Source organism: Lactuca sativa, chromosome 7, assembly GCF_002870075.4.
Source record: "Lactuca sativa cultivar Salinas chromosome 7, Lsat_Salinas_v11, whole genome shotgun sequence".
NCBI lineage: Eukaryota > Viridiplantae > Streptophyta > Magnoliopsida > Asterales > Asteraceae > Lactuca > Lactuca sativa.
Genome location: NC_056629.2, coordinates 78,971,489 through 78,988,534, shown reverse-complemented (window position 1 = coordinate 78,988,534; position 17,046 = coordinate 78,971,489). Strand labels below are relative to the sequence as shown.

Sequence of the window (17,046 nt, the reverse complement as noted above, 5' to 3'; positions counted from 1 at the left end):
AAAACCTTGGGAGGTGATAATGATCACTTACCTTGATTTGTTTTATTGATTTAAATATGAGATTACAAAGATAATGAAAGTAATATGAGTACAAGTGTAGTAACCAAGCTAATCGTGTTTGCAGTGTGCTAAATACAGGTGTTTTTTATATAGTCTAATGCAAGTAAGAAGAAGTCTGATAATTTTGGGATCCTCCAGAATCGGCATATGAACATTATTTGACTTGGTATTCCAGGTCTTTTTCGTGGTTGAGATGACTCTCCATTGAAAATGAGTCTCATGTTTAATAATTATGCACATGTGAGAAAAAGAAAGAAGAATATAGTCGTTATAAGTGTTGGAAAATATTAGTGATAATAGTCAGGATCCTGCAATATATTTAAGGATCATGTGACTTTAGGGATATTATGGATACTGCCCCTAACAATTGCCCCCAAATTACACTCACGAAATATTAATGTTATTTTCCGGATATTTAGAGGTATAATTTAAAAAATAATGAATAAAAGAGATAAGAGATTTGAATTTTAAACCCTAATCGGATAGGATCTATCCATTCAATAGTAATCATGATGCTGTCAAATGATATTGTCTCTCCTCTATCATTAGGTTAAATAGGGTAAACCTGTCGATTCCTTTTACCTTCTTCAATATCTCTTCTGATCATCTCCGGTAACCTCTAAAGGTAACTACTTTTTCTTTCTTCTCCTTTCGTTTTTTCCTCTTTTGCGATCATGGGCAAGAAGGCAACCCATTCTCGTGCTAGCATTATTGCCCCTCCCGAAAACGACTTCATTGATCAGGGGATCCTGGCCTATGATGAGGTCTACTCCTTTGATGTTAAAGATATGCAGTCTCTTAAAGCTAATGAAGCTTTTCCCTCCAACGTAATCTTCAGGTCCTTCGAAGCTTCTACTCAGCTTGATTCCGTTTCTCCTTCTTGGGTATGCTTCCCTGAATATCCCTTTTCTTTGGGTCTCAAATACCCTTTTTCGGGCATCGTTTCCGATTTCATTCAATTGTAACAACCCAAAATTTAAGTAAAAAATTTTCATTTAATGATTAAAAATTCCCATTTAATATTTAGAAATTCCAATCACATTTTTTCCAATATTCCAATACATAATCATATTATTCAGAAAGATCAGAGTGTCCTAACAACTAGTGGTGAAAAATACTGGAGGGTGCACGCTGCGCCATCATGTCGGGCCCTTGCCCTTAGATCCCATAGTACCTGAAACAACCAACAAACTGTAAGCTAATGCTTAGTGAGTTTTCCCAAACATACCCATCCATATATTTACATAATTCCATGCAAACATACACACAAGAATGCCATGGACTCCATCCATGGTCTTCATCCGAAATTCCATGGGTTACCCCCTTGGTCTTACACCCATGGGCCATGGGCTCCCCCCGTGATCTTAACCATTTGCCATGGGCTCCCCCCACAGTCTTTACATAAACACGTCACACGACAAATAACACATTCACTGCACATGCAACTATTAAGACTTCATAATAAGTAATAGGCCGACCTTGGTGCCTTCGACCCATTGGTATGGTGGGGAGACTCACCTCAGTCTGCTGAACACAAAAGTTGCTCGCCTAACAGTCCGATACCTCACACTAAACAACGGAAAAAATAACCCTAAATTAGGATTATAACTCATCATAAACAAAGAGTCCAAAGACCTAAGCCTAAGTCCTTTCATGGTGACCTAAAGGTTTCACCCTTACTAATGGGCCTAGGACCAAGGTAAAACTATTAATGGGCTACATGACCCAATAAGGACCAACCAATACAACTATGGCCCAACTCGGAATAACAAACTACTATCACTAATGGGACTAGGCCCAACGCTAAATAAGGCCCAGAAGCATATAAGTCCACACGAAGCCCAAACCCATGTGGGGTGCGTATGCCCAGCGTGCCAATCCAGTACACTTAGCGTACTGAGCCTCTTGCATGTACGCGCAACGTACACTAGGTTATGCCCATCATAAAAACAGAAGATGCACCATCGATCATTAAGAGCTTAAAACTTGGTATTTCAACATCCAATTTCAGATATGAGCTCATTAAGACGTCTTAAGTCATAAAGTTTGCAACTTTATTCCCTTGCATGTTATAAGGGACTCCAAATCGTCATTCTTCTCATTAAGAATTGATATGAGACCTCAAACTCATGCATGGTTTCAGTACAACTTTCAAGACGGCACCTTTATGCATTAAGCTTGCTCAAAGAGCTTAGATCTAACAATCCGAGCCTATGGAGTTACTCAACTCACAAAAGAGGGTACAACTAACCAATAAGGGACTTCATAGCAAAACCCTATCTCAAACTAACAAAAGGAATGACAAGGATATGACTTTATACCTCTAGAAGTTCCTCAAGATGAACTTGATGCAGGATCTAGAAGCTTAATGACACCCAAGACTTTATCACCACCTTCTCCCTCTTGAATGCTCTCTGAAAGGGCCACCAAAACACTCTCTAAGCTCAAGAATCACTCTCACAAGAAAATCTAGTGTTAAAGGACAAAATGAGGCTATGGAGGATGATTAGTGTTTGATCCAAATGGTGAAAGGTTGCTTAAATAGGTCACAAGTCCGAATATTAGGGTTTTTAGTCACCTGCCACGTACGCCCTGCGTACGTGGTTCACCTCCGTGATCATTCCTGCTTAGTACGGTAAGCGTACTTATAAGTATGCCCAACGTACGAAAGGGACCAATTTTGCAATAAAATCTCATTTAAAGGGAATAGAGATAAATACCTGGATTAGAGTGTTACATCAATCCACCAATATTTCGTATATTTAAGTAATACCCATCATCTACAAGATTATATACTAGATCGATCGAGTGAACCATTCCCATAATTTGGCCACAGGCCTTGCTGAGTTGGCTTATGTCAATGGACTTTCTACTTTTGGGAATTCACGTTTTTTGCTTAAGGTCAAGACCAAAAAGCCTCCTCTTATTCTAATAAAAAATAATGATGGAGCCTGGAAGGAAAAATATTTTTTGTGAGGCGCGATTCTATTGATGGTGGGGATCTCTTGCCCAACGCTTGGGTTGAAAAAGGTAGGATCTATTTGTTAATCTTGAGGATCCAAGGATTTACCATTCTTATTTTGTTTATTTTGATGCAGGTTTCAAGTTTGGAGAAGCTTTTACTATCGTTGAGGACATCGAGAACATGATCACGAGTTTTCTTGCTTTATCTGCAGACGTCAGATCATTCAAGTTTAAGTGTCCTAGCCTTCAACATGGTTCATCCATCATAGCTTCAATAGCCACCAGTAAGGATCCTTCTTAGTTTATTTATCTATTTTGACATTAGGATCCTGAACTTATAGGGATCCTTCTCAATATGTAGGATCCAAGAACACTCACTCTAGTACTCGATTTGTCTTATATGAGCTTGAAGATGACATGTCTAGTAGCCTGCTTGTGGTGAAAAAGGAAAAGATCCCTCCTTCTCTTCCTCCTACGAAGACTCAACTTGATCTTACTAAGAAGATCCTGACATCTTGCAAGAGGAAACCATCCGATGTCTGGGATCTTGAGAATCTTGGAATAGATGAGGCGTTAAAGAAACCCAATCTGTAAGCATTCTTGTGTTCCTTTTCATTTAATTTTATTTTCTACTTACCTTTGTTCTTTTTAGGTTACTGAACACGTCTCTCGCTCCTGTAAGGATCTCAATGCTAAGCTTGCTCAAACAGATCATGCTTTAAAGGAGCAGGAGGGAATCAACAAGGAGCTCCTGCAAAAGGTGGAGAAGCTGACCAAGGAAAAAGTTAAGAAAGAAGAGGATCATGTGGTTGAGATGGGCGGGGTCATTACGGAAGTGAAGGTGAGTGTTGTTGCTATTTGGGAGGCAAAAATTAAGCTTGCGGAGGATCTTGAGAATGCGGGATCCTGGAATGTGGCTGAATGACGTGAGGCCTTGGACAAATTAACTGGCGAGCCTGTTGTTCCCAGTCAATATACTGCATTGCAGCCAAAAAAGGGAGGAGAGAAGTGGGAGGTCGCTCAGGGAGGTGGTGATAATCCTGCAACTTAGATTTTATTTAGTTAAAAATAACTTTAAAGTTTTGGCTATGTAAGACAATATCTCACTTTTTGGGTTGCTGGGCAACCCGTTTCTACTTTATACATTTAAGTAGATGATGCTGGTATCTTTTTTGCTTGCATGGTTGATTTGTGTGGTTGTAACGACAGGATTTCTGAGGATCCTCACATAATTAGGACCCTAACAAGTTCACACCTTATAGGAACTTTGGACAACCTGGTGATTTTTGGCTTTTTGTAACCTTCTGATTTTAGGAGTCTGAAATTATGCTTTCTTTAGTATGATACGAAAGGATCCTTGCTTTAGGAGTTCATCATAGAAGATGTTTGGTGAGCTTGCACTTAGCGAAGCGGGGATGATCCCACCTTAGGAATTAACTAGGAATAACCCCAACTCAGAGAATAAACGGGAATGATCCCCATTTGTAATCATGATGCAATCCTTAGACATTTCTTGGGGAAAATCCCATCTTATGAAAACATGAAAAGGTTTAGCAGACTTCTGGGGAAAATCCCAACATGTTAATGTTACAAACTTCATCAAATTACTAGGGGAAATCCCAACTTTACATAGCACGTTAGTGTTATAAAATTAAGGAAATAATTAGGGAAAATTCCAAATTAGGATAACACGCCAGTGTTATAAACCTTAAAAAATTATTAGGGAAGATCCCAACTTAAGATAACATGTTAGTTTTACAAACCTTAGAAAATTATTGGGGAAGATCCCAACTTAAAATAACACATTAGTGTTAAAAACCTTAGGAAATTACTTGAGAAGAAATGATCCCAAAGATAAGAGGGTTACCAAGTTACTGAAGCATGAAATGATCCCCTTATTCACATCCTATAGTAAGATTTTATGTGTCCAAGGGAGGTGTAGAAACTTTAACTCGTATGAGAGAGGTAATTAGCTCTTTAAGTCTTATAGGGGATTAAGTACCCTTAATCATAAGAGAGATGATCATTCTTTATTCGTAGTTACTAGAAGACTTGCGTATTGCAGTCGTTAAGATCACAAAACGATGTATCTATTGGGATCCCTGAGTGCTAGGATCCTTTAATGTCAGGATCCTCATTGTATCAGGATCCTTGAGTTCCTGCGTATGGAAAACATTTGCTTGGGGTGGGTGTTAGCTTAACTAACCCCCCTCTGATGCTTAAGTTAGTAATGGTGTTTAGACGGGTAAAGAAACAGATAGAAGTAAAGGGTAGAGAGAATGTACCTTAAGTTCATCAAAAGTGATTTATGCAACATACATGAAGCATCCTTTTAGATGAATGACATTCCAGGATCTTGGCAAAACATTCCCTTCAAGAGTAGCTAACCAATATGCCCTCTTTCCTACTTTTGAATCGATAAGATATGGTACTTCCCATTTATGTGTCAATTTGCCTGCATTGGGATCCTTGGTATTTTGGAATGTTTTCCTAAGTGCCAAGTCACCTACCTGGAACCTTTTAATTTTGATATTCTTGTTATATGCTTTAGTGATCCTTTGTTGATGAGCAGCAATGCAGATCCTATCATGATCCCTAAGTTCATTGATAGTGTCAAGATATTGGGCTAGGATCCTATCGTTCTTGATCCAACAATTGATATATTTCCTTTAGGATTACTACTTTAATAAGGATCACATCTTCTGCTCCAGACACCAAGGAGTATAGAATTTGGCTAGTGGTTGTCATCCGTAACGCTCGTAGATCCGGGCTAGTCAATTTAGAGACAATGAGCATCAAAAAAATGAGTTTTTGATGGAAGATTATTTATAAGGAATAGTCTTAATAAAATTTGTAGCATATGTTACATGGATTCCGTACATATAAAGAACGCCAAAATCCGAGTTATAACGAAGAAGTTATGGCTCGGCGAAGTTTCGCGGCAAAACCAACACGACACTGGGAAACGTAAATAGTGAATTTACGATAGAGGACTTTTTAGCCTTAGCAATATAAACAAAAGTTTTAGTATACGTTAAACCAAGAGTGTGCATAAAAAGAACGCCCAAATCTGATTTCGTATGAGGAAGTTATGATTTTTCTAAGATTTGGCTTAGCAGTACACAACCCGAAACTCGAATTTGAGATCGAGCGGTTTTTGGCCAACGCGACCTAAATGAGAATTGAAGATCTCATTAATAGGAAGTCAACGATAAAAAGACAGACGAACGGAGTCCGTATGAAGAAGTTACGAATTTTACGCGGTCATTTAACAGTATAATCTCCTTGTACTGTTAAATTTAAGATCGGTCGAGAATTAGTCGACGAAGTTAAAATGAAAGTTGTAGATTTTATTCTTACCTATGCGTGGATATAAAGTACGTCAAACGGAGCTTGTATGTGAAAGTTGTGAATTTTTGAAAATCGGCTGATTACTACCCTATGTGCGATGCCACATGTCAGCACCAGGCTGTGACTTGGTGCCCAAGCTGGCTCACAATGTGAGCATCATAAAACTCACTACGTGAGTGAACCTCCAGCCCCTATAAATAAGAGGTGAAGCCTCCATTCTTCCTCACACCTCCCATCACTTCCCTCTCTCTCTAGAACCTCTCTAGCCCCGAAACCCCCCGAAAAGCCTAAGGAACCTCCCTAGCACGAGGCGGAAGCCCCGGAGCGCCTGACGGATCTGAGAAGAAGAGATTTTCGGCTCAGAAACTCTGCTTCACCGAAGCCCAGTTCTGAGAAAAACCCGTTGTAAGTGAGTTATGCTTACCCTACTTTAAGTATAACTTATGTTTAAGTTCATTATCATTATTATGAACTTAAAAACATGATTTATCACTGATTCCAAGTCTTTATATTAACTGATCTACTTATGGGGATGATGTCTAGGCTATGATTTAGTGAGGTGTTTAAAGTGAGATTTCCAAACAGTATACTTCGTATACTAAACGGACCTTACCTCTGATATGATCCTACCTGGTTGTTCCTTACTTGATAGATCATGAAGTAGACTTTGAGTTAATGATGAATCTAGACTAATAATTAGTCGCAATAAAGATTAGACTATAACTTAGCAATAATAATGCTAGGTTTCATCGAAGGAAAATAGAATCGTTAGAAGCGAAGCGCTACCCGAGTTTGGAATCACCACTTTAACAAGTGAGTGCAGAGTCTCTTTCATCTTACACATAGATATGAAGTATTTAATATAAATTACGTGTTGTGAGTGCATAGTTACTTTCATATTACACATAGATATGAAGTATTTAATATAAATTACGTGCTGTGTGTGTGTATATTATCTGTATACTTGTTATTTATGCCGGATGAACGATTTTATACATGTTTTAAACGATTTAAATTGTATATGTATTTTATATCTACGAAAATGTTGAGTAAAACATGGGTAGATGAAATAGTTGATGTGTGATAAAATGATGAGAGGCCTCAATGTTTAATATGATCTAGCCATCTAGCGGAGTATAGATGACGACCATGGACGATTCTAGACAGTCCAGTGGAACACTAGCAGGCTCGTAACTTGTAGGTGTTTTTGAACTATGTATTCACTAGGTATTTTTGAACTAAGTGTTCACGATATGTTTTGAACTAAGTGTTCACCATATGTTTTGAACTACGTGTTCACCATATGTTTTGAACTGAGTGTTCACCAGATGTACCCTGTTGTATAAACCCTGGCGACTATGAGACTTAGTGCCTAAACCCTGGCGACTATGAGACTTAGTGCCTAAACCCTGACAACTATGCGACTTAGTGCCTGTTGAGTAAACCCTGGAAACTATGCGACTTAGTTCCTGTTGAGTAAAACCTGGCAACGATGGATTTCATGCCGATTCCTTAGGATGATCCTTAGGAATGAATGAGCGAGGAATAGCTAATTCTTAGGGTAGGTCCTTAAGAGTAAAGAAGATAATGGGGATGGGTAATTGGGTTGATTGTTTGATGTTTAAACATAATAATTATATTATTGTGGGTTGAAAACCTTAGGTACTCACCAGGTTTCCTAACCTGACCCACCCAAGCTTATTTGAATCATAGGTACCAATACGAAGTTACATTACACTGAGAGATTAAAGAGGTGTAGATCACTAGTGTAAATGAATGTAAGTTCTGTTTATGATTATGTTTTTGTATTGACAATGACATCCCAATGTTTTAAAAAGGAATAAAAATACATTTCTTCGGAAATGCTTTGATAACGTATTATCATGTTTTACTGGGAACAAATTTTGCAACATTTTTATTAAAAGAAGTACTCTGATTTTTATAAAGCATAAACAAAATCAGTCTTTTCTAGCCGTGAAAATGGGGATGTCACATCTTCAATGTGATCTTATCTGCCCATAGGACGTAGGGATGTTTCTCCGCCCCTCTTCCTTTCTTCTCATCTAACCTCTTCTTTAAGTTGTTGACTATGATATTATTGCTGGATTCAGCTTGACCATTAGCCTGAGGATGAACAGGAGTGGAAATTATCATTTTAATCTCCTAACTCGTGCAAAAGTCTATATTCATTTTGCTTATGAATTGGGATCCATTATTGCATATGATCTCAACAGGGATCCTGAACCTGGTCAAGATATTTCGTTTGATAAATGAGACTACTTCCTTGTCTCACACTTGAACAAAGGCTTCGGCCCCTATCCATGTCGAGAAGTAGTTCGTCATCACTAACATGAACACCTTTCCACCAGGAGATTTTGGTAACTTGCCAACTATATCCATTCCCCATTTCATGAATGACAAAGGGGAGATGATAGGATGTAACGGTTTTGTAGGTTGATGGAGCATGTTGTTATTCCTTTGGCACGCATCACATGTTTGTGTGTATAAAAAGGCATATTTTTTCATTGTTAGCCAGTAGTATCTTGTCCTTAACACTTTGTAGTATAAGGATCTGCCCTCAATGTGGTTGCCACAATCTTCTTCGTGTATATCTTTTAGGACTTCTATAGCTTCATGTTCTTTTAAGCATCTAAGGTTTGCGCCTGCCATGGATTTCCTGTATAGGTTTCCTTAGATCATCACAAATCGTGAGACCCTTATCTTGAATGCTCTGTTACTTTTCTCCTCTCTTGGGATTATGCCATTTTGGAGATATTCCACAATGGGCTGGATCCAAGATTTGGAGTGATGCGGAGGATCCTGAATGTTGAGATCCTGACAATTAGGATCATGAGGAAGTGGTTGAGGATCAGGATCCTCGATTATTGCCACATTGGTTGTTTGGTTATGGTGATTGGGATCATATGGTTTGTTGGAGGGATCTTTTGTCATCGGGATCAGTATATGGGTTATAGGGATCCTGACTTCTGGTGGGACACTAAGGGAAGATCCTAGGTTGGCTAGTGTGTCTGCCTCAGCATTTTCTTCTCTGGGAACTTGGGTTAGGTTGAAAGCTTAGAATTCAGAGGCCAACTTTTTGAGTATTTGGAGGTATAGTGCTACTATTTCGCCTTTTACTGTATAGTATACGTTAAAATGATTAGTTAATAATAAGGAGTCAATGAATACTTGAAGATCCTTGATTTGAAGAGCCTTGGCGAACTGTAATGCCATGATCAATGCTTCGTATTCAGATTTGTTGTTAGTTGCATCAAATTCACTGTAAGATCACACCTTATGATCTGATGAGTCAAACACATGACACACTGATAGATCAGCGTCAACATCTACTACATCGACAACACCATCGTATCAAGCTTATCAGCATCAGCTTATAGTTTAGTTATCCTATTTTAAATCTTTTATATATTAGTTAATGATATAGATAAGTATAGAATAGTCACAGATCCAATATCTTTATGATAAGATCGGTTCTTAGTATAGATTCGATACAATCCCATCAATCATGGGATATACATGTATAGATTAGTATATATAAAAGATTAGGGCAAACCCTAATATGGTGCACATGATCGTGGCTTTGTGTCAATCGTCTTTGTGATAAGCCCGTCTTCTTGGTGAAGACAAAAACTCTTTCTTGCTGAAAGAAATAATTTGGAGAACTTCTGCGTTATTTACATTTTGTTGATGATTTTGCTTAGATTAGTTTTACGTTTGTTATTCATACTTGAAGTGTATCTGATCATCACAAACCTTCATTCACAGCTGACTGCCTCGGGTGATGTCCCCCTGTGGTGATTTTAGTATGATCCCTAGGCATGTTCCTCTAAAGTTTGAGGATCCGTTAGTGAAGAGTGTCCATCTTCCCACGATTTCTTCTTTTTGGAGTTCCTTGCTTTCCAACTCTGCTTCAAGTTGTAGATCATCACTAAAATCAGCCACAAATCATGCTAGTGCTTGTGACTTTGCTGCTGATAGTGGTTCAAATTTGATGTCATATGTGCTTAGCTTCACAGACCACTTTTCCATCCTACCTATCTGGTTTTTGCATAACATTATTGATGGGGTAACTAGTTCTCACATGTATAGTATGTGTTTCAAAATAGTGTCTTAATTTTGTGGAAGTAGTTACTAATGCAAGTATTAGTTTTTTGAGATGGGAATACATGGTCTTAGGATCTACGAGACTTTTTCTTACATAATATATGGGATATTGGCCCCTATTGAGATCCTTGGATAAAACTGCACTTACAACATTAGAGGATACTGAAAGGTATACGATGAGTGGTTTTCCATCTAGTGGTTTCAACAACAACGGTGCAAAAGTTAAATAATTTTTAAGTTCTAGAAAAGCATCTTCGTACTCTTTAGTCCATTCGAATATTTTGTTCTTCTTCAAGATGTCATAGAAAGGTTTACACCTCTTTGAGGATCTTGAGATGAACCTTTTTAGAGCTGTTACGCTTATTGTTAGTCTCTGAATATCCTTTGAAGATGATGGGGATCTTAAATCGATGATGGATTTTATTTTCTCTAGGCTTGCTTCTATTCCTCTTTTAGTCACCATGTATCTAAGGAAGTTGCCTAATCTCATTCCAAAATGGCATTTGGAAAGATTCAACTTCATGTTGTATTCATCTAGTATGTTGAAGGCGTTTTCAAGACCCTTGAGGTGATCTTCTTCTTTCTTTGTTTTACCAACATTTCATCGATGTAAACTTCCATGGTGTCCCCCAGTTTATTCTTGAACATTCGGTCAACCGACATTTGGTATGTTGCACCTGTATTTTTAAGACCAAAAGGCATAGCAGTGTAGCAATATATACATGTTAGGGTTATGAACACGGTATCCTCCTGGTTAGATGGTTCCATTTGAATTTTTTGGAACCCTGTTGATGCATCCACAAATATTAGCAATTCATGGCCAACCATGGCATCTATCATGTAATCTATGTGGCAGGGGGAAAGGATCCTTAGGGCAAGCCTTTTTAGATCCGTACAATTCACACATACTCTCTATTTTCCATTCTTCTTTTGTACTACGAACACATTGGCTAGCCACCTTGGGAACTTTACTTCCTTGATCATCCCTGTTTTAAGAAGTTTTTCTACTTCTTCTTGGATGATCTGATTTCTTTCCGGTGCAAACTTCCTTCCTTTTTGGTGTATTGGTCTGCAAGAAGGATCAATGTTGAGATTGTGAGTTATAATATTTTTGTTTATACCTATCATGTCCCCGTGCTTCCTGGAAAACGTTTCGTTTCTATCTTTTTGGAACATTATTAGTTCTTGCTCCATATGCTATGGTAATGAGGATCATATGAGGACTTTGGCTTCAGGATCCTCGATACTTTGGGGCACTTCCTTCACATCATACTCTCTTGTTTCTAGCACACATTGTGCCCCCTTCTTTAATTTTTATGCTTGTCGTGGTACCGTTGAAGATTTCATTAAGGTCTTGTAGCACTCCTTAGATTCTTGGTGATCACCTTTGATTTTTACTGTCCCCATTGAGTGGGCATCTTAACACACTGATAGTATGTCGAGGGGACAACCTAAATTACCTTTTGGTCTTCAAAATGCTCAATCTTCATTTCTTGTTACATTTTTGTACAAATAAATTATTTATAAAAATGAATCTATTACTTTACAAAATAAACCAAGAAAACTAATTTATTTAATTTATTACATACCATATGAATAAATAAATTATTACAACCATTTTTATAATAAAAACAACCAACACAACAAACACTATGGCCCTTGGCTAGTTTATGCACATCATACATATCAACATACACATTAAACAATCTTTGTTTTTCTAAGACAACTTTAAATGACAAAAGATGCATTAAAACTTTTGTCACATAAAATAACAATTATAAAGGTGTCATAGAAAACATGTATGAACTTGTTTTTATACAAAATCAAATTATCCTTATTCTCAAAAAACTAAGATTTCAAAAAATAAAAAAAATCTAACCAAAATTGTAATGTGGCTCTGATACCAATTGTTGGGTTTTTATTCAAAAACTAGTTTCAAAAACATAATATTTAGCAATGGAAGACTTGATGATTTGAATAACCTAAAACAAGTTTATAACCCATCAAGATCTTCTTGCAAAGTTTTGAAAGAAAACAAACACAACCAAAGAAGAAGAACAACAAATAACAACCTTTGTACTTCTTTGGATCCTATTGGGAGGCTTAGAAGATGATGAATAATGATGAACTTAAGAGACACCAACAATGGGTCAACTTGATGTAGATGCTAGTCTAAAACTCTTAAATCTTAAGCTTGAAGATCATAACCAAAGTATGAACTTCAAGATAGTATAAAAGCAAGTAATATCTTCATAAGATGATCAAAAGTGAGAGAGAAACCCTGCATAAGCATGTTATGGTTTTGGACATATGGAAAAGCTAGCCAAATGCTAGCCTCATAAAGTGTATATATTACACAAAGGGTCTTAAGTCTTTAAGACAACTCATGCCCTAAGACATGGTGTCCCCCATGCTTGAAAGAAAGCCTTTACTTTTGATTAAACTAATCAAAAGACCATCTCTCATCACCTCTCTCTCATTTTCGGCCATACTTCACCAAAAGAAGACAAAAGCTTAATATTTTATAAATCAAGTTTATAAAATATAAACCTTAACCTTTTGGTAAAAGACAAAAAATCCTTATGGTCCAAAATGTTGTACATGACTTATTAATTCATATCATATGAAATAACATGCTACTTGCTAATGAAAATTATTATTTCCTAGAAATAAATAATTTCAAATTTAATTATAAGAGTTTATTGAATATTTATCAAAACCAATTTCTAATAAATAATCAATTTTATCAAGTTGTTGTTAGTGTGACTCCTTTGTATCATATGTTAATTAACCAATATCACGTTAATATGATTCTTGAGCATACTATATGTTTAAGCTCCTGCACTCAATTTCAGAATTGAATATCTGTAGCTCTTCTCGTCGTCCAACTCCTTTAACGCGAACATTCAGTCCATCTTCCTTTCCCAATCCATGCATCGTTCTGGATCGGCACCCCCAACAAATCTCGTCAACTCATTAATCTTCAAATCTTCTGCCCGGTGTATCTCTCGTCTGGGGAACCTTCGATTGGGTTGGTCCTCAACTATATTCCTCAAAGCATCATGTAGATTGTGAAGTAACTCAGGGTTTTACCAATTCATCTTGAACGGTCGCTGATGAGAACTAGGCTATATCACTTATGATATGTGATTGGAGGGTAAACTTATGGAAACTTGAATTTTGCAACGGAGCAAAGGATAATTGATTAAAAGACAAGAACAAAATAACGAAAAATGATAGATTTGAAGATCAAACTAGACCTATAGCTTGAAATTCGGCGAAGATAAGTTAAGAACTATTAACTTGAATTCAAGATCAATACTAAGAGGCGCGTTCTAATAAGGATCAATGTTTGAATCGTCGCAACAACTCAAAATGAACAATAATTCAGTTTTCAATATCGTCAAAACACCCCCTACAGCTGAAATTGAAATGGCTTTATATATCCTTACAAAGATAATAAAAAAGTCACTCTAATAAATATGCCAATTAATGGCTTTATTTAAAACTACTCATAAAGACTTTATTAAAAGAAAACATTTCCAGTAGTAAAAAACGACTCTTGAAATTCCAAGCTGTATTTTCAACTTTAGAGGCTTAAAGTTCCAAGGTCAATAAGTAAACCCCTCATTCGCATCCAACTCCCTCGGACTTCCAATCACAACCAAACTCTCCTTCACAATGAACCGTATTGCAACAAACGACATCACAACGAATGACATCGCAATGAGCTAAATCGCAACGAACTGCAAGCGACTATGGTAGCTTGCGAACGTTCGCAACCAGTCACACCCAATCGTAATTTCCTTCAAACAAAATTGGTGGTTCGCCTCCCATGTTTGCATCGCCTTCCATTTGCACATCAATAACGTTTAGATACCATTAGTTATCTCTTTTATTCTTTTCTCTTGATTTTGATTTTTGTTTTGATATAATGAGTATGATGACAAGTACGAAGAAAATGTAGAAGAATTTTTTATTTCTATTAAAACAAACCAAATACAGATATACTAAATAATAATATATGTAAATTTATTCCACTGATAATATGGCATTTTAGCTACCCAATTTTCCATGACAGAAGAACGATTTTAGACCCAGATACGGATCTTAACAACATGAGAATCCCTCCAACAATCGTGAACCACCTTAACAAGACCCATATCCAAGATTTAAAGAATTTGTATCCAAGATTTAAAGAATTTAAAAGGATTAGGTCCCAAATCCTTTCAATTACTATCAAAAGGCAGACGATTGTGGTCGAGAAGATCCTAGCCCCTAGGCAAGGGGGTGGGTAACCTGTGCGTTGGACTAACACCTTGTTCCTGATTTTTTTTTTAATTCAATAAAGAAAATGGAAGGAAAATATTGGCAGAAAGAAAGGGAGGGGAAGAAAACACGTGTTCCCGAGTTCAAAAGACATAAATGGAAAATTTTAAGTTTTTGTGTTCCCGAAGAGGAAAAATAAAATAAAACTTAAAGATTTTATTTCCTCTCACTTTCTTCCCAAATCCTCTCAATTTGGAAGGAAAATATGGCTCCAAAAATCTTTTTTATTCCCCTCACTTTTCTTCCATTAATGAAACTCGGAAATACAATTTCCTTCGACATCCCTCACTTTCCCTTCATATATCTCCTTAAATAGAATTTGGGAAGAAAGGGTGTCAAATTTTCTCAACACTAATAAATGGTCTAAATGAATGTATATTGCATATAGATCATACACACTACATTTTTTCTGTATTTTCCAAATAACTTACTAATTGATGTATATATCCACAAAATTCCTACATATAACCTTAATGAACTCCCAAAATGATGACTCTACGGTGTAACTAACATAAAATATATCGAACTGTTTACGTTGCTTGCTCTTTGACATCTTCTCCTTCTTGGTAGATTTCGAGCAAATAAAGAAAAAGATATGCCATTTCATTTATTTATTTATTTGGAGGTCAAATTTGTTGTATGCTACCTCGTCCTTTCCGAACTTGCCCCCCACGAAAGTAATTTCATTCTTTGAAATAATCAATCAAAAGGTTTCATATATTTAAATCATTTTTATTTACCTAAAATGATGTTATTTATGAAATTAACATATTTTTTTTATTAAATCTCCATGCATGTTCTCGACACATTGGGTACTCCGTATATTCTAATTACTTAACCTAGTTAATTTACAACGTGCTTGAATCCGCGTCTCTTGTAGTAGAAGCTGCCATACATCACCAGCTGGTTTTCCTTTCTTCCACGCTCCCTTCATTCTTTCAATTTCGACGTATCTACTTATAAATTCTCCGGTACTCAACTCAACATGATCGATTTCTTTATATTTCAACTACCCCATTTCGTTTTCACCCATCTATATAATCAAAACTAATTAATTATCTCTGTAAATCGCTCAGAAAACATGGAAGAAGACAACAGCAGATGGAGGTTGTTAAGCAGGCTGAGAACAGTCGTCAAGAAGGTCACTTTTCTTATGAACTCAAATGTAAACCGGTGGCGCGCTGTCTCCTCTTTCATAGGTCGTTCAGGCAGTCGCCGGCGGCTGAGCTTTGGGGAACGACTAGGGTTGACAGCAATAGTGTCATCCTCCGATGATGAAGAACAAGAACATGATAATCATTGTGATTCTGGTTCTTGTTCTCATGGAAAGGTGTTGGAGAAGACGAGAAGCTTTCATATACAAAGAACCATGAGTTTTCCTGAAGAAGATGATGTGGATAAGAGAGCTGAGATGTTTATTGAGAACTTTTATCGACAATTAAGATACGAACGACAAGTTTCTTTGCAACTTAGGTACAGAAGAGATACTAGTTTTGGATCATCTGATTCAAATTCGCCATGAATTTGTTCTTACAGTAAGATGATATCATGTTAGATGATGATGACGACGAAAATCGAAGAAGATAAGTGTTTGAAATAACTTCTTGTACAAGGGATTATTTTAAGATTTGAAACTTTACAAGATAATTTAAAGGATTTAAAATTGAATTCTTTTTACGGTGATGCACGATGAACTACGATATGCGATTGATTAAAAGACCATAAAAGACTACCATCCTTTACTAGGATGTTCACTGAGTCTCGAGAAAATGATCTGGAGATACTCAATATGATTGATGAATAGTGTTTTGGAGTTCAGATCATGTTGTGTTACTTATGGAATTTTTGGTTTATTTTATTTTGAGTAAGCTACAAGTTTGGTTGATATAGTTGGTGATTTGCTTCTGTTTGGACTTTGGATAAATAAGTGTTGGTCATATTTTAATTTTGATCATTATTTCTAAGTTTTGTTTTTGCTTTTGTTTTCCGCAACTCAAATCATTTATAAACTTTTTATTTTATTATAATTTATCTATGTTATTATATTTGTTAAGTGCAAAGAACGGTAACGGTACTAGACGTCCCCTAGGCTATATACAACGTATAATAGGTATACAATATTTAAGATATCCTTCTGAATCGAAGTTGTAGAATTCCAAAGGCAGGATGCTCGGACCGGCGAAAAAGTGCATTGACGTATGACAATTTATAAACATT

General features: G+C 36.6%; 1 protein-coding gene across 1 annotated transcript; it reads left to right on the top strand.

Annotated features, from left to right (window-relative positions):
* Positions 1-15,613: 15,613 nt before the first annotated feature.
* LOC111879531 (uncharacterized) lies at positions 15,614-16,816 on the top strand. The gene is made up of 2 exons (XM_023875997.3): positions 15,614-15,800; positions 15,906-16,816. The coding sequence occupies exon 2, from the start codon at positions 15,911-15,913 to the stop codon at positions 16,349-16,351; it is 441 nt and encodes a 146-aa protein (XP_023731765.1). The 5' UTR covers positions 15,614-15,800; positions 15,906-15,910; the 3' UTR covers positions 16,352-16,816.
* The last annotated feature ends 230 nt before the right edge of the window (positions 16,817-17,046 follow it).

Coding starts and splice junctions, on each gene's coding strand:
- LOC111879531 (XM_023875997.3), top strand. CDS start 15,911: ATGGAAGAAGACAACAGCAGATGGAGGTTGTTAAGCAGGCTGAGAACA.